At 41.1% G+C, this 18,799-nt stretch overlaps 1 protein-coding gene across 18 annotated transcripts in view; it reads left to right on the top strand.

Moving 5' to 3' along the window:
- The window catches only part of LRCH3 (leucine rich repeats and calponin homology domain containing 3), a 69,641-nt gene extending 53,285 nt beyond the window's left edge, over positions 1-16,356 (top strand). For 5 of the 18 annotated variants that reach the window (XM_074834044.1, XM_074834045.1, XM_074834048.1 and 2 more), the window contains 7 exons: positions 696-767; positions 1,668-1,716; positions 2,217-2,330; positions 2,978-3,096; positions 4,646-4,783; positions 6,997-7,074; positions 9,325-16,356. In XM_074834044.1, the coding sequence (XP_074690145.1) occupies positions 696-767; positions 1,668-1,716; positions 2,217-2,330; positions 2,978-3,096; positions 4,646-4,783; positions 6,997-7,074; positions 9,325-9,525 (771 nt within the window). In that variant the 3' untranslated portion in view covers positions 9,526-16,356. The remainder of the gene's footprint in view (positions 1-695; positions 768-1,667; positions 1,717-2,216; positions 2,331-2,977; positions 3,097-4,645; positions 4,784-6,996; positions 7,075-9,324) is intronic. The other 13 variants (XM_074834049.1, XM_074834051.1, XM_074834061.1 and 10 more) reach the window with 7 other exon arrangements.
- Positions 16,357-18,799: the final 2,443 nt, after the last annotated feature.

Consider the following 18,799-nt stretch of genomic DNA (forward strand, 5'->3'; position numbering starts at 1 on the left):
TGGAGCTCCTGTTCTGTAAACATGAAGAGTTGTTTATATGGTTGGTTTTGATGTTGGTTATAATTGAAATTTGGCTGCACTTTATTTGTGACAACACTTCTAATCTTCACACCGACATCTTCCCCGAGAGCTAGATTCCACCCACAGAATCGTACTTACTTTGTGTGTAATTCACAAGGATCGGCATTAGGTGTTTGTGGCAGACACAGTGTGTATTCTTGAGTCCGTTTAGATGTGGGTTTCTCTGATTTTACAAGGTTGGTAGGAAAATAGCTTACTAAAAATGCATAACATACTTGAAGCATTAAAAAGAAAGGTATTTATTTTGAATAGTGGCTCAGAATGAACTGTTGTAGGGTAAAATTTCCTTCTGTCTCATGGCACAGGTGTTACAGTAGATGTTACTGAAGAAGCTTTTACCTCACTTATCCTTCTTAGTTCTGCTTTTGATGTCACTGTGTTGTGTGTAAAAGAAACATTGTACTTCCCAAGCTTATTAGCCAGAAAGTTGAGGAGCATAGGAAGGCTTTAACTGTAGTTCAGGAAGTATGTATCTGTTGCCTGTTGAGTGTTTCTGAGAATGTGATCATGATCACCTCTTCCTTTTTAACATGCTTACTGCATTCCACCTTTGTGCGTGACCTGTCAGCCATTTGCTAACACTGCTACTGCCTTTTCTTTCTTTCTGCATTCAGTCACTCTCAGGGTTGAATCAAGAAAGCTGTGCTACTACCCTGCCTAATGCCTCTACCTTCAGTCCTGTCAAGGTATCTCTTGCTATTATCATTCACCAGTAAAGCCAACAAAAAGCTCTTGGATCCACACATCTGTTTTAACAGGTGTTAGTCTGTCAGCTTCTAATCAAAAGTTCAGGTAGGGTATGAATCCGATTTACCTGATTAAACTATATTAGATATTACCTCATCTTAGCTTTAGGCTCTGTCTACAGGAGGCCTAAGCTATAAAAACATGGTAACCAGTCTCTGCTCCAAGGGGTTCTTGGTTGTCTTTGATGTTACTTTTTCCGTACAAGATCATTTATTCTTGACCAAGTTGAGTTCATCAAAAGTACTCTTGTTGTATTCTTTACCAGCTTACTTTTGAATACAGATGTCCTGTATTTCTTTCTCTTCTGTGAAAACAGCTATACTGAATGCATTCATCACAAGAAATCATTAGTCTGTGTAAGCACTGTAATAAAACCACAGTGTGTTTCACTGGGGGGAGTGATGTTCAATAAATTACAGTTTTGCATTATCAGAGGTGTTGAAGAGGCATATCCTTACTGGTGCTGCTGTAGTGCAAGTTCTGCATGTTGTTTAATTATCTGTTTTTCTCTGTCCGCTTTGCAAAGAGTACTTTGAAAGTCTTGCTTGGAAGGAAGGGTAAACAAAGATCTGTCATTGCACAGTCAGTGCTGTTTCATCCTTCTTTTTCCTCAGAAAAAAGCAATTGTGTCATTTCTGCAAAAGAAAAAACTTTGTCAGTTTTTGCAGAGATGAGACTTGGGGAACAATATACTGTGTTTTTTCACATTTCTGGGTTTTTTCCTGAAACACATTTAGATGGATGGAGCCTTTTTAAAAACACATCAAACTAAAATGTAGTCACAGCTTTTTCCAGATTAGGACCATTTATACTCTTTTGGTTTTTTTTTTTGTCCACAGAGTGATGACAGATCCACCATCTCCCCCGGCTCACCTACCACTCAGACAGGTAACAGGGAAAGGAAGAAACATTTCTGAAAAATAAGATCAAAATGCCTGCTTGCTTATTGGTGCCATGAAGAGAAGGGAGCATATGTTCCTATCTCTGTATGTGGCACTGCTGTGTTTGAGAATGTACCCAGTTAGGGTCCCCTTAGCAACACATGAAGGAAAAGACAACAGAGGTGAAGCATGTCCTCAGGCCAGAGCATAGGGTTTGGCTGGTTTAGGCCTTCATACAGGCTTTGGCACACATATGCGTTCAGCAACAGTCAGAACAGTTGTTGGAATTGGTATGTGGAATGTGCTTTGCATGCAAGTGTCCTTGGAAGTGCCTTTTCCTGCTCTGCGCTTTTATCATGCATGGCTGTAATTTATTTTGTCATTATTATATTAAAATTTTTGTTTTGTTCTTTTTAATTACCACATTGCTGAACCCATTTCCTATTTAAACTCTAACCGTTTCCTTCTTCCTCCTTTCCTTTCCTGTGCCTTTCTACATTTGTTTAGTCCACCTTTCCCCTCCATATCCTGGCCATGCAGCCCCGCCTTCCTATAGAAACCCTCCCCAGCGACCTGAGAGTTTCCTTTTCCGAGCAGCTGTCAGGGATGAAGCAAACAAAGGTAGGTTATATAGCTCAGAAATTAGCTATTTTTGCTACGTTGTATTAACATCTTCATTACTTTGGTTTTGCCCTGTTCTGTTACTTCAGGTCATTATCATCAAAACTACTTTTAGAATTCCATTTGTAGACACATGGCATTAAATAATTTGTGAATAAGCAATTTTTTTTTTTAGAGCTGTCAAATACTCTTTTGACATATTTGTGGAAATGTGGGAATTTGTTCTTCCCAGTCTGTGCTTACATCTAAAAAGATACCAAGAAAATGTCACAAAAGCCTTAACTGATGAAGGCAGCTTGATAAATTTGTCATTGCACAGTAGCACATAAGAAAATTGTGATTGCTGTAGAAAGACTGAACTGTTTCAACATTACTCCATCTGGCAAAACTTTGTCCTCCTTTATGAATGATTTTTATCCAACAGAAAGAACAGAATCTAAACAGAAAAGAGAATGTGTTAAAGAACACCTCGTTTAGATTGGTAGATCATTAGTTTGATTAATAAACAAAGGAGAGAAGCAGATTTGTGAAAAGGAATGCACTCTACCCATTCTGGTACCTTATGTGTGCATGTATAGTACAGCAGCGAAGGACAATCAGCCAAACCGTGCTTAGTAATTTTTCTCTACTTCATGCTGCTTTTCTAGCTGTTACTTCATCTTCTACCCGTGCCTTGTCTCCTGCTAATGATTCTGCAGACCCTAGAGTAAGACAAAACTCCAAACAGCGAGAGGAGGAGCTGGAGCTAATAGAGCAGCTACGCAAGGTAAGTGCTGCCAGGAGCCAGTATGTGGGCATCTCAGAAAATTCATGGTGTGCACCTTGCTAAATCTGTCCGTGTGTTTTGCACCGAGTTCACTGAAGAGTGAACCTGTATGGTGCACACCTGACCAAAATTAAATGGCCTTGTGCAGTCTAAGTGATTCTTTCAGAGGACTGCAGTGGTATTTGCTTTGGTTTTTGTGGTGGATAAAGTCAGCTTCCTATTCTGTAAAATAAACTGTCCTGACTCCTGCTTCTGAGTGTCCAGTGATCTCTGCTTTTAAAATGAATGTGTGCTGCTTTCTTCCTTATCAGCCTTCACACTTGTAAGGAACTCCCTGGAAAGTTGCCTCACTGTCTTCCTTTTAATCTCTTGTTTAAAGCTCCTCTTTGCTGTAAAGCCCACAGAAAAGCAGATGGAGTGCAGAGACTACTGCCAGTCATGCTGACAACATAGTTTCCTTGTGTGCTCTGGATCCATCTATTGATTCTTGCCTTATCCTTAGTTAAGTGCATAACATCTGAGGCACAAACATTCCTTATATTTGTGCTTTTTGTCTGTTCAGGGCCACCACACTCCTGGTTCGTGCCTGGGTACAAAGACAATACACATGAATATTGAAAATGCCACATGGCGTTAAGATACTGCTCTGCTTTGCCCCAGACTTGTTTCTGGAGACCATGAAGGGATTCCTTGAGGTGCTCTAATTAATTGTTTGAACTTTCCTAAGAAATAAGAATTCCTACTTGTTAAAGCTGATTTTAAAAGCCATAAGCATCCCAGATGGACAGAGAGAATTCCTTCTCTTGTAAATTTTAAAGTAAGGACAATCTCCTTTCTCGAAAAGGAGAAAGTTACCTTAAATAAAACAAACAAAACTTGGTGCTGTTTGCAGAGCCTCTCTTCTGTTATCTCAGAATGCTTTGTATATAGTCTGTCTTCTGTTCTGCTTCCCAGGTAAGCTTAAATTTTTTTTTTAATACTTCAGTGTAACAACTTAGTGAAATTCACAGAGTGTTTGAAATAAGATTAAAAGCCTGAATTGAATTTTTATTCATTTCCTTACACAAATGCTAACTACCTCATTTTTTTGAAACTATTTATGCCAAGTAGTTCAGGTTTTTCTTTACAGGCAAAAATGTTGTCTTGACTTTTGTTAACCGTTTTGTCCTCCAACCCACAAAGACAATTATTTTCACTTCCCTTGGCTGAACCATTCTCTGAGAGTATGTAGGATTAAGAATGCTGGTCCTAGACCCTTATTTCCATTATTTTTGAATAATGGTTGTATTAGTCCCCTTTTTTCATTAGTACAATGAAAACTGTTCATCGTTGAACTCAGCTGCTCTCAGATTGTGGTCAGCTCCAGGCCACAGTAGTGTGCAGAGCTTTCCTTGATGTTATTCAGAAAGCTGCTTGGAAATGTCCTGAAGATGGACAGAGAGTTGTAATGCAAGCATTCTACCTCTTATAAAATGCTCTGCAGAATGAAACCATCTCTTGGAGGAAACCATCTCTTACTTTTTGTGTGTCAATGTTCATTTTTCTGCAGAATATAGAATCACGGTTGAAAGTGTCGTTGCCCAGTGATCTTGGAGCAGCTCTCACCGATGGCGTTGTTCTGTGCCATTTAGCTAATCATGTGCGTCCCCGATCTGTTCCCAGCATTCATGTCCCCTCACCTGCTGTTGTAAGTATGTAATAGTGATAGTATTTTGTAAGTGTCCAAAATAACATCCAACAAAGTCCTGTAATCCAGACAATTGCTAAATATAGCATTCTCCTCTGTGAACATACATGTCAAAAAATAACCATGTGTTCTGTCTAAAAAAGGTCTATGGCATCAGTAAAAGAACTTATATTTGGCTTTGTTTCATTTAAATTGTTACTTCTAACACAGATTGTAAGAAAATGTTAACGTTTTCAAGTCCTCCCTATGCTAACTTGAAAATTAGTGAAATAAGAGACAGTTCAGCATGAAAACTAAAACAGGATATTTCAAAAGATCAAAAGGTCCAAGAAGTTCAGGAAAACAGATAGTAGGGAAATACAACATTCTTTACAATGTTTAGGATCCCGCTACACAAGACAGGCAGGGAAGCCAAGCTGATTCCTGTGTCCGCTTTACATCACTACAAATTCCTCTGCTTAGGAATTTTAGCAGAGCACACTCGAGCTACTTGGAGAACAGCATCTCCTGGAACAAAACAAATCCAGTCGCACCTTTGTGATAACAGGAAAAAAGGTGGTTGTATTTGGGGTCTGTTCAGAGCAAGGAAGGAAGCATAGAGAGAAGTTTGAACATTTCTGAAGCTGCTTCTCTTGCCCTGCCTAACTGCAGTGTTTCTGGAATGCAGTGAAGGTGATCTGGGTGCATTACTGCATATCATGTAGGGAAAGCACAGAATTGGAGAAAGGTCAAGAACTGAGAAATAATGACAGATTATTTACCTAATCTGTATTTGTGAAAATATTTAAGGTCAGCTACTTAAAAATAGTGTGGACAGGCAGATTGCTTGTTATGCACCTTTAAATTCTATGAATACAGAAAAAAACCTGAAGATTGTTCCTGGGAGAAGTTGTTGAAACATGCATGTTGTGTTTGCTTTTCCTTATTTTGGAGTCAGGCCTTGTGTTGGTGGAATTTGAACTGGCACTTACAGGGCTGCCTCCTATATCATTGTGGTTCCTCTCCTTTGGACTTAATGTGAACAAGCAGATTTCTTCACTATTTTGAGAACCATTGAACTGGGCACGCCAACATTTTAGGCAGATTGTGGAATCATTAAGAGAAAAGGCATACAGCCGCTATTCAGAAGACTTGCGTCATTGAGAAGATCTTTTCAATGGCCTGGTTTTATGTGCTGTTGAATATTCTGTGTTAGGAATTAAATCATGGCTTTGTCATACAAAACGCAAGGAAGAGGCAGCCTTTAGCTGCACAGCTCCAGGAGCGGAAGCAGCACCATGTCATTCGTCAGTCACAATGTGATCTTTGTATGTCCTTCGGGAGAAAGGAGTCAGCTCTAGCCTTTACCCTGCTTTCTTGGTGGGGAAATACGGCACATTGAGGGGACAGAGCAGAAACCCCGCCACTTAAGGAAAAGTATTGAGCCCACAGAGGACGCTGCCTGCTGCTACGTAGACTGTATGTGGGTAGCTTGTTAAAAGGAGCAGGAAGCTTGTGTCTCTTTAACGAGAAAAGAATAAGCTTCAAGAATAGACACAGGACAGAGCCTGTGCCGTGGTATGTCTGTGTGGAGGTGTGAAAGCTAACTAGAAAAAAGCTTGCTTGAAAAAATGCTAGTGAGTACAATTCGAACAGCTACATCAAACACATACAAGAGGCTTGCAAGCAGCAATCTTCAGTTCCAGTTTTCTTCCAGTACTTTATGGTTTCATCTAGCCTTCATGTTTTTGTACCTCTTTGTTAATTGAAATATGGTTTGATTTTTTTTTTGATTTTTTTTTTTATTGTAATAATCCAGAACAGACTCCAGATTGCTTCATATCATGAAATTGCTCTGAAATCACAGCATGGAAGCCATGCATGTGTGTTTCATTCAAAATATATTTTTAAAATTATCATACTATAATCACTAGAAGTGTTAGTTTTATATAACACCTTGTATATAAATATTGCACAACTTAGAATTGTCTTTTTTAAAAAACATCCGACATTCATAAATTAGCTTTTCATAAAATAGCTTTGAAATTTGGGCTTGCTTTTCTAAAGAAAAGCAAACGTCAACAAGCCTGCTTTGAATTAGACAAGCTTATGTCAGTGCAGTATGCTTTTGGCAAAGAGATTTATTAGGAGTTCTATTTAAATAAAAAATAAAGATCTTTTGAAATCCTGCCAATTAAGAACACTGTATGCCTGCCTCCTTTACTTCGTTGCAGCCTAAACTTACAATGGCAAAATGCAGACGAAACGTGGAGAATTTCTTGGAAGCTTGCAGAAGGATTGGAGTGCCTCAGGTATGTGTTTCTGCTATCCTGATACGATGTTTCAGGTACAGATTTGTATGATGCTTCAGAAAATAAAACCTTTGAAAGATTGGATGAAAACAAAATGATTAAAAGTTTAGAGGGTTCAGGTATAAGCTATGTCTTGCAGTGTAGATCAGACTTATCTTGTATTGTCTTCCAGAGCAAAATGAAGTCAGATACAGTTTATCAGAGGTCTGATTCACTTACTGCTGTGCCTCACATTCATAATAGCTGATGCAGTTCGAGCCCGCCTCTAGAATTGCAAGGTGTTTCTGTAAAATAATTACATGTTTTCAGGATTAGATATTTGACAGCTTAAAAGTGGGATAAAATTTTGATGATGTTTTGCATGTGTTATTTTTATCCCAAAGCTTTTCATGTTCCTTCAGAATAATTCTCTTACATGAATGTCTTTACTGTTTTGCCAACAAGTTGCAGTATTATTGGCCTTTCTCTGATGGTAGCTATCTTTGCATAGATCCTAGTTCTTTTGTTATGTACCAGTGGTAGAAGTCTGTCTTCTGGTATTCCTTGTCCCCTTCTGAAACGTGGAAGATCTAGGAGATGGGAACATATAGAATAGTCCATCTGAGTCCAGTTAACCTGTTTTATGCTGTCCTGTCCTTTCCACTTTGTCTTATTCAGCATCTGTCTCAGTACAAATAGTTTTGATACATTGTGTTTTTCTTAATTTTTCTTCTAGTGAATTAACTGATTTGGTTTCTTACACTGCTAAGCATTAGTGTTTCTGTTGTAGATGCTGTTTTCTTTCTTTTGTATTGTGAAAGGGAAAAGTAAACCCAGTGACTCATTTCCCAGCTATTTCTAAAAGCAGTGTTCTCGAGTCAGTCATGCAGTATTTTCTGATGTTTTCAGAGAGCTTCACTTGCAGGCATTTGAGCCACTGGGATTTTAGGAGAGCATATTTATTGAGCTGCCTGGCAATTCCACATGACTCAGTGGTGAATTGCATTGGAACGTGGTAGGGGAGTTGCAAGTGATCATCAGTACTTTGAGATCCTCCACTATTTTGGTCCCCTAAGAAACTTCAGACTTTCACTCCCAGCAGAACTGCACAATATAAATTTGTCTGGGGCAAAATGTTCAATTCCATCCCAGCTCCCTCAAATATAAAGATGTAATTTTTATGGGATTGCAGTACAGAGTAGATCACTGAAATGACCCACATGTAAAAACAAACAAACAAACAAGCCACTCAAGTAGTCCTGTATAAGACTCTGTCTGCCCCATCTGCTACACCTCCTGTCTAGGACCCTCCTGTGTTTCTCATATTTCTTGCTTTAATGTGAAAGAGTTCAAGGAGGGTGTCACTGGGAAACTTACTGAAATGCTCCCACCTGAACTCTGAAGTTGCTCTCACGTGTCTACATTACATATCTACTGAGATGTGAAGTTAAGATACCTGTATGCAAGAATGGCATGACAGCCTAGTATATTTTTCTTGAAAAGATGCCTGCAGGTATTTCCTTTCATTTAAATTCTAATTACAAAAATAAAAGGCTTTCTGAAAGTACGGATCTATGTAGAAATACTTACCTTCTAAGAGGAAGGCTACTTTTAGAAAATGCTAATTACAGGCACCCCAGCAGAACAGCTATTTCTATAGGACTTTGCCAGTTAAAGCTCTTGCATCAAAAGAAACCGACAGTTGAACAGATTGATATGTGCATCTAGATTTCACTGATTTACAGCAGTTACCTGTGTGAAAGGGAGGGAAAAGATACACAGTGGGAATAGTTACAGAACACTTAAACTCTAATTAGTAATAGATATTTCTGCAGGATACTGCATTCAAGTGTCAGTTACACAGAAATAATCCCTTGTCCTACTGTTTTTATTAACCAAGATGCATGTGGAGACATAGCTTTGGTGAGTACTCAGTGCCAGCAGCATCTCAGAAACCTGTAGCCTCTTCATTTCCCCTGAAGAAAAATGGTTTTCACTAAGGCATGTGTAAACTGCTGTGTTTTTATAGTTACATGTTTAAGGCCTACAGGTGACAGGCACCTCACTGAACGCTAAATATTTGCATTAAGTGAGTTCTTTGCAATGGGAGTCCTGCAGATTCCTTTGTGAGAATTAACCATCTGTGATAACACTTCTCGAAGATGTAGGTTATATCTGAGATGTCTGACTGCTTCGTGGATGTTGCTATGGCTAACTGACTGACCTTTTTTTTCTGTCTGTTTTCCCTTCCTGCTCACACACTCTGGACAGGACAATCTTTGTTCCCCTTCTGACATTCTTCAGCTAAACCTCAGCGTTAAAAGAACAGTTGAGACTCTTCTTTCCCTGGGGACAGATTCGGAAGAACCCAGTCTTGTCTCCCTTTCCATTCAGCTCTGGGGCTTTGTGGTGTTTTACTGTACTCTAATGCTAACGCTCTGTATGTTCTATCGCTGGGTTTTTTTTCTCTAGCTGAAGCGTAGTGTTGCTGCTTCCTCCCTCCATCACTCCAGTGCTTGGGAAAGGATTTTGGGTTTTGTCAAGACTGTGTGTATGAAGTGCTTTCTTTCCCACTGATGGGACAGAGGTGACAAGTACGATGTGTAAACACATTGGTGCACCCACACGACCATCTGTGACATAATTCACATTTGTATTTGCTGTGGCATATTTAGCAGATAGAATGTTTTTACAAGGGAGGACGTGCTGTCTGTGGGCTCGAGCAAGGGACTGAGGTTAGGGTACATGCTATAGTCTGCTGATGAGTGATGTAGTACTGGGAAAACTGCAGTGTCAGTTTGTGCCTCAGTTTCCCCATCTGTATCATGGGAATTGCACCCACTTTAGCAAATTGTTTCAGAATTATCTGATGAAAAATGTTAAAGAATGCAAAGTATTTTTTTTTCAACATCAGTGTTCTTGATTAGATCTCACAGTCTTAGGAGACATGGTCTGGTAAGTTTTGTCCACAGGATTTTGTAACTGATACTTTTTTTTCTTACCCCCTGTCCCTTATCCTGCTTCTGAGAGAATTTCATTTCTCATATTTGTAGACTCTGGTGTCTTACTTCGAGTCAGGATCTTTAAAATAACTCTCAGTGAATCCTGAACTACTTGAGCTTCATAACAGATCAGGCAGGAAATGTTCAGAAAATTGAGCTCTTCAACAGCTTTGAGAGAAACATTTTCTGGCACAGAAGGAAAAGATCTTTTAAGATTCTATCAGATGCCACAGAATGTCATAGCATTCTACTGTGCTCTGATAACACTTAAGTAGCAACTCAAGAAAATTTTTGTTGATTATGGGCACCCAAACCTGTGCTTGTTTCATGCTTATTCCCTTCTTCCTCTTGTCCTCTCATTTTCAGAAACCTTTCTATCATACAATTGCAGAAATAAAAGCCCCAGATGCATGATCACTCTTCACTGTTTTACAAAACTCAGGTAGTCTTCCGTAAAGCTTCAAAGCTTTTCCCTCCCCAGGAAAAGCATCCTGGTGCTTTAATGCTTTAATGTCTCAGGGACACCTCAGAACTTCAGGGCACTCCCCATGTGATGTGCAAAAGACCATGTCTCCTCAGAGTGTAGATTGGTTCAGGGAATTCTGCTCAGAGGCCAGTGACAGGTAAGTGTGAAGTAAAATGGCTGTTCCAAATGTGTTTTCAATAAATTTCTGTTTTATCTGAAAATACAGTAACAGGCTTGTAAGCCCAGTTTAAGTGGTGTTAGCATTCCAATGTTAACCTGGCAACAACTCTGAAGCGCAGTTTAAGATACACACAACTTCAGTTGCAGATGTGGTCGCTACCAGTAAAAATGTGTTATGTATACATGGATTTCACAAGCTCTTGTAACACAAAGTCAGTATTTAACAATGGAGCAAGTAGAGGAGTTGGTGCCCTCTTTCCAAGTCACACAAAGTGTTCTGTCCAAGCAAAACATTGTTGAGGAAAGAGGGGACCTTTGACAGAGGGAGATTGTTTTGTTTTTTTTTAAAATAAGCTATTTTTGCACTGCTTACTGGTATGAACTAAAATGAACTCAGTTCCTACGTTTCTTAACTTCTTCTAATGAACACTGTGATAAAAGCTGCAAGGGGTTTTACACTAACAGTGCCTTCCAGTTTTTAAATTTTGTTCGTCACGACTGTCTGTGGTATGGAGTCATTCCAAAGCTTTTCCCCTTATCTATTTGCATACATAAGAAAAAAGATAAGGCATATTTGCTCAAGTTTACAGGTATTTTCTCAAAAAGCACACTTTTTTTCAAGGTAACATAAATTTGCTGGAAGAAAAATATTTCAGCCAGATCATATGGCTTACTGTGAGAATTTCAGTCTGGGTTCATTTGTTTTCTCTTCACTCTGAGCTTTGGGGAGGAGTGTTGGCTGCCACTGTTTATGCTGAAGGATTTCTTTAACATCAAAAATCAGTAAAGATTCAAAGAGTGGAGAAATGCAGGTTGCTGCAGAAATAACGCATGAAAAATAATCTCTGTAGCTCTGTAGGAAGAACACACTTTGGTTATTTTCTACAGATACAGAGAACTGTCGGACATGTATCCTGACTGATGTGGAGTGAGGATGGCCAGGATGTGCCCAGGACTTATGTAGGATGAGGCTTTAAATCCATTTTAGACTGAGAATAGCGCAATTAATAATAAACACTTTGAAACCTCTTTTTGCATTTTGCGTATTACTCTTATTCCTTAGAATGATTTTGGAGGTAACCTGCTAAGTGGGTGTACTTCTGGAAGATAAATAGGTGGTAGTGACTCACACATAACATAGGGTGGATATTTGCCGATAAATATACTGTCGATTTCTCATTGCCTTGAACAGGAGAAATGGCATTTTCTACATTTATGATCAAGGTTATTTCAGTCTTACATAGACGCAAGTCTTTTTTTTTTTTTTTTTTTTCCTTCCATAAAACAACTTGTGCTTTCTGCTTTTTCATGCCTTCCAAAGAATTTTTATGACAGAGATCAGCACGTACATATAGCCAGAAGGACTTCAGACGGGCGGTGTGTCTCATGAGATGAGAATTGCTTTAAGTATGACACTCCCTCTTGGACTTGGTGCACGGTGTTTCCATAGCACACGCTAGTATTTCATCCTCTCCTTTAACGCAGGTCTTTCCTCACATTTGGTAGCAAAACAGACTTGCTACATGAGGACTCCCTCAAAAAGGCAGTTGTGCGTTGGAAAGGAAGCCACGGTTGCTTTCCTACTCTGTGTTGTAGCAGGTTCATCACGTTGAAGCAAAGCTTTCCCCCTCCTTAATTTCATCTACTTCTGGTTTCATAAACTGCTGCCATTTCAGTGTGGGCAGAGAGAGGACAATTTGCTGTTCCCCATTTCTCCCACATTCCTTTTTCAAATTCCTATTTGTACAATTTTCTAATAAATAAACAGGATTACCCCAAGGCCTTCTCCTTTGAGTAGTCATGTTCATGGTTCTTTAGTCGCAAGCAGAAATTTCATTTCATACCTGTGTGTGTGCTAGCTGTCCGTAACATTTCATATTTCAGTCACCTTTTGCTTAATTTTTTTTTTTCTTTTCAGTTGAGTGTTTTTCATCCATTTTGTTTTTGTCTTTGTTTTGTTCCCCATTCAGGAGCAATTATGTTTGCCTCTACATATTTTAGAAGAGAAGGGTTTGACACAGGTAGCTGTGACTGTCCAGGCGCTCCTGGAGCTGGCACCCCCAAAGCAGCAGCAACTTCACCACTTGTCTGCTGTGTAAAGACCTCCGGGACCTTTTGGGTTACCTTGGCTAAGCAGAAGGACGTGAAGACTTTACTGCCCATGCAGTGCATCCAAACACACAGAGCTCTGTTCTAAGGAAAGGAGTTTCCGTGATTCCTGACAGGAATGTTTTACTTCATTTCTCCATTTTTTTGGAGATCACAACAGTTTCCAGTAACATTTTTATTACCAATATTTTTGCCCCTTATTTAAAAAAAAAAAAAAAAAAAAAAAGAGTTCACTGGGAGGAGGGCAGGGAATTCCAGTGGCTGGCTGTTGGAGCCAGCTGTAGAAACTGACCTTGTAGACTGAAGACAGACATGGGTGTAGAGTTTGGAAAGTGATTCCTAGAGGAATTAATTTGTAAAAAAAGGATGTTGCTGCAGTGGGCACAAGGGGAATGGAATTTCTTTCCTTCCCCACAGGGTTCGAAGTAAGGGAATTTCTTTGCCTCCAGAGAACAACAGCTATTTCTATTATATATTAAAAAAATTGCAACACACAATCTTAACCTGCAGTGTTTGATAACAGGGTTGATCCTCATGCAGCTGTAACTTGTATTGGCATGTTCCCATTACTTACAGGAAAAAAAAAAAGGATTATTTTTTTTCCCCAAGAGAAAAAATACTGCATGTTTTCTCCACAAGAAACATCTTAGTACAAGATACTAAACCAGAACTGTTCAAATTGTATTAATCACATTAGCATTCTTGCTGGGTTCACTTTCTGTTTGAGTTTTAACATGTCTTTATCTGAATATTTTCCAACATCAGTGGAGGGAGATCTTCTATGTCCTCCCAGCTCCCCTTCTGGTCATGTAGGGATGCATTTGGTTACTCAGTGGTTTTGTCAAATGACCAGCTGTCATCGAGAACCACGTATGTATTTTCACTGCAGTGTGAGGAGGTACAGCCTGCCATGCTAATCATTAGAAACCCATTATCAAGTAGTATGTTTATTAGGGGCTGAAGCATCCCATGGAGACACTGGTGAGTGTCACAGCCACTGAGAAATTCATCATTTTAAGAACACGGTTACTGAATTTCCACAGGTGAGCTGCATATTGCCAAAGCAGTGATCTGTTGCGAAAGGTAGCTTCTATTTGTGTGTTTAACAAGGCTTGAATAAATAAAGCCTTTTATCATTGGAATTTATTAGAGCTGCACAGGTTTTACAGAACTACCAGTACATCCTTCCTCTTTCCTTAACATAAAAATGGAAATCCAGTGTACAGGAATGGGAGAGGCAGCCAATGAGTTTTTCATTTTGCTGGAAAGTTGACCTACAAAACAAAGACTGGCTCTGTGCTCCTGTCCTAGTGACGAGGCCAAGCTCACTACCAGATCAGTTACAATTTTTTTTTTTTTTTGACCAATTTAAAGCATCCCAGAACGTTATGCTACTAATACATGGTGCACAGGGTCTGAGACCAACTTCAGGCATAGGAGATACTGCATCTGGGGATATATTTGAAGCAGAATACACGAAGAGGATTTCATGGGGATAAGAAGAAATGGGAACAGGCTAGCTGGCAGTAAGTTTTGCTGAAGTAAACCTGCCGTGGGAACACAGGCAAGGACTGGTCTTAGCTGGATTTTTTTCGCCTTTTGATTTGCAGTTTTGTTTTCGCTCTGGTTTGCTTCATGTGTTGCCTTCAAGGTCCATTGTGGTGACTGTTGAATCCCTCATTTCACATAATTATTCCAGTTGCTTCTTATTGGCATTGGCTGATCACGTTGCAAGTGGAGAACACCACCTGAAGGGTATTTAAAACTGCACAGCTGCAGAGAGAAACCTTTTCATGCTGGGTAAGCATGTTGCCCTGAGCCCTGCAAGAAATGAAAATGCCAATAACTTGCAATACACATAGGAAGGGAGCAGCTCCATACAGACGTACTTTCCTCCTTAGGTAGGTCTTGTGTTTCACTTAATTTTGCTTGCAATGAGTGTTAGTAATTCTTAAAGGATTGCATAAAAGTGTCTGAGGTCTCTGCTGTAGTTTGCTGAGTGGAAGATTCTGCCACTTGCAGCCAACAGTACAGACCACAAATGTTACTTGTGTGTTTGTCTCTGCACATAATATGAAAGAGGGGGGCACTGACTTTATCTTAGTTTCCAACATTAGGTCAACTTGTATTGTTACAGGGGCATGTTAACTTTTTAATAGCACACCCTTTGTGGACCATTTAAATATTCCCATTTTAAGAAAACCATTCCCTTCATGGAATTGTGAGGGTGTGGTGTTTGCTCCAGTCCAGCTTCCAGCACTTGAGGAAAATAAAACCTAACAGTATTCAGGTTGGTGGAAGTTTGACATTTCATTAATACTAGTTTTTAGGAATTAATGGGGTGGGGAGTTGAGCCTGAACTGCCAGGAATGGCCATTTCCTATCGTGTCTGGTTAACACAGCTACTCTTCCTACGAGCGGTGCCTGCGCACAGCGGCTGCGCTCGTGTTCAGAGCGATGGCTGCACAGCTGGGCAGGTGTTGTGTCCCCAGTATCACTTACTTTGTTCTAAGCAACGGCTCACTCGCAGTTTTAGTGTACGTGGTCATGTTAATTTGATGTTTATAATCCCATGTTTTCATGCTGGCAAACACTAAATCTTGACCAGGTGTTTAGGACAAAAATCCAATGAAGTTTCATCATACGGTTTATTTAATGTATTGTACCAAAACCAACTTCAGTTCTGTTTTGCAAAATGGGTTGGGATTTTTCGGTGTATTTATGTGCAATTTTTGTTGTATCCCGTGAAAAGAATATTTTAAAGAAACGTGTATAAAATTCTATTTTGTGTGTTAAAGCAAAGAGGCAATTGCCTTTCCTCTCTGGGGCATTTGTGTTGGAGGACGTGGGAGGAATCCATCCGAGCGTTCCGTGCGTGCTGGTGTTTATACACCGACTCCATCGTGTCACCGTCCTTCCTCAAACCGCGCCGAGCAGCGTTTGGGCTCAGCAAGGTTACACACGCGAGGTGAAGTGGGACGGGCACTCGGGAGTCCCCAAGGGCATCCCGGTGGTTGGGGCAAAACAGCCGGGGTTTGGGGCTTCCCCCTTGTGAAGGGGGAGGCTTTTGTGAAGGCCCCCACCTCGGCGGCCTGCTTAAAATAAATCAGAGAGAACTTTTAACAGCACCGAGAATACCTCTGTTCTTGGTAGTGACACGATGGCAAATGGTATTTTTACCCTTTTCTGACTATAAATGGTTCTTTGAAAAAATGTTTTAGAAACAGAGGACTTCTAAGGTGAATTTGGACATCTAAAAAATTCTTTTGTATAGATATTGTGATGTTTTACAAAGCAATCTAATTTTGTTATTTCTGAAAGCAGTGTAAACGTGTAATTAATAAAGGATTTTAAAGCTTCATCCCATGCTGTATGTCTGTAAATACATTCCATAATTTCTAAGTCTGTTACATATAAATGTGTCTGAATATTGTATACTTTATTTTAAATTGCCTGTATTCTGCCAGTAGTGTGAACTTCTAGCACATTGATAATATAAAAGGAAACCATGGGTAATTTGAAATAAAGTTTTAAAACTTACATGAATTACAGTATTCTTCCTGCAGTTTTTCTGTTGCATGAATGAATGTCACATCTTCTGTGTCGGGGTTTATTCCCCCTCCCCATTGTCACACTTAGCAGTTAATGGACCCCGTTTGTTTCTCTAGTTTTCATAGTTAACCAAGATAGAAAAATTCCAGCATTTCTACAGATGTTCTACAGCTACATCAGAAGCTTTTTCTTGGGGATATTTTTAACCTTCCCTAGACACTGAGAAGCAGCAATTTTGTACAGAATCCTTTGCTCCTCCCTCCCCACCCCCTTATATTTTTTTTCTCAAAGTAAAATTGTACGCTCTAGGTTTGGGCAGTTCGCTGCTGCCAGTACCGGTGCTCCTTGCTGTTCTCATCTTTTGCTTGGTTTTGTCCTGTCTTGGGTTAGATCTGTAAAACTGGCACCCTTGCTTCATGCCCCCACAGCATTTGAAAGGTTTGTTCTTACTAGCAGAAATGTTTACTCCTCTTTTCCCTCGCACACGCTGCATCCCCCCATGGTGCTGTTCCCTGCTCCCCACACTGTCCTTTTGGACCCCCTGGGGACTCCATCAGTCACTTGGGACAACTCCGTTCCTGCCTTTGTCGGGGCTGCCCAGCTCCCTCTGGGTGTTCATTTCTCCCCCTGTGGCTAAAGCCTCCTCCTAACCAGCTCCTCAGTCTCCAGCCTTTCTTTTCTTACCTCCCTGGAAATCAGTTTCTCCAAAGGGCTTGTGATTTCTCATTTTCTCTGCAGAAAATATCATGGATGTTCATTTTGATCCCATCTCTCCGCAGCTGCAGATAAAGAGCAGTACCAGCCCTGGCACAGTTCTTCCAAACTGCTGGGTGTTTCGGTTCCCTGCTCCCACCATGAGGTCTGCAGCAGTTTGTGACCATGGTGAGGAGAGCAGCACCTCTGGGCCGGGCTGGTGCCACGGAGGAGGCCGGGGGGGGCTGGACGGATGGACAGCAGCGGGGCCACAGTCCCCAGGCCAGGGCCTGCTGCTCTCGCCTGGGAGACGTCAGCTCCCGGGGTTCGGTCAGGTTAAAAACCTGTGCCCCGTCACGCTATCGCCCCGTGGCCAGGACACTCGTGTTGGGGCTCTATGAGAGTTTTCGGCACTCACCCACCTTACTGGACTAGCAAACCCAGTTCTACTGTTGCTGTGTTATTATATCATTTTTGAAAGAAAAAGTACCTTTTTACCTATACACACAGACACAGAGCTTCCTAATTTTGGAAGCATGCTGCTGCGCCCATGCAATTTATGGGTTTGGGTTTGTCTGGGTTTTTTTTCCTTGAGATACCAGTCACCGAAATGGAAGTTTTGAATTATTTCACGATCCAGTGTAGTGTGTTAAACCTCCTGCTGGCTTGTTTACCACGGCTCCAGGGCCTTGGTGTAACATAAAAACAAGTGTTGTTACGCTAGCAGCAGGAGCTGGGACTTGAAGGGGAGCCCATCCTTGGCAGAATTGTTGGATGTTCAGGGTTTCTCAGAATTATGTTGTATTTTGTTCTCTGCTGCAAATAAAGCAAGGCCCAGCCAATGCCGTGTTTCAGATTTCCGCTGTTCGGTTGTATTACTGATGTGTGCCTAGAGTTTGATATAAACAGTGGAGATCTACTGCCCCTCTGTTCTATCTCACTCTTTCCTTAGCTCAAAACTACTGAAGAGTTTATGGTCAAACTTCATTCCCTTCACCTGAACAGGTCACCTGTTAACACCCACCACATATGGAAAATGCTAATCCTAAAGGAAATGTACTGAGTCAACAGTGCACAAAAAAGAAGAGTGAGAATTAGGAACGTTGCTCCTGTGGTCGCTCTGCGGTACCTCCTGCAGCAAGGAGCCGCGGCGCAGACGCGGGGTGTAAGCGCAGCCCTGGCCCAGCCCCTGCCAGCATCGGCCGGAGCGATCCCTGTCCCTGCCACCGCCTGGGGACCGGGAAAGCGAGGGAATGTGGTCACGGCTTCGGTCCCAGCGCTGCAACGGGAGTGCGCTCCAGTTTCAGGTAAGTGGCGGCGCTCAGGGGTAATAGTGATACTTCTAACACAACTTTCTCTGGAGTGTCTGAAATTTAAGCGCTCCCCTGACAGTCAGTTGGCTCTGCCTGGTAGCCAGGCAGCAGCCCCTCTCCTCCCGCCCAGAGCTGTGAGCCAAAGGCTCTCTGCTCGTGATTTCAGTCATCTCACTTGAACTTTAGAGCTTTTGGCACAGTTCAGCTCAGACACAAGGATGTTTGGACGGAGCCAGCACGGGCTGGTCGCAAAGAGCACAGCAGACTTCCTATGGCTTGAGCTCGCTCTCCTGCGTGGGAGCATCAGAAACCAGCTCAACCGCAGGGCTGATTCTGCTTTGTGCACAGACCTGCATGTGACTGACAGTCGCGTCAGCAGAAAGGGTTCCCCTCTTCGTTAAAAAAGCAGCACGCTGCTCCCCAGCAGCTTC

Source organism: Strix aluco, chromosome 9 (genome assembly GCF_031877795.1).
Source record: "Strix aluco isolate bStrAlu1 chromosome 9, bStrAlu1.hap1, whole genome shotgun sequence".
In the NCBI taxonomy this organism is placed as follows: domain Eukaryota; kingdom Metazoa; phylum Chordata; class Aves; order Strigiformes; family Strigidae; genus Strix; species Strix aluco.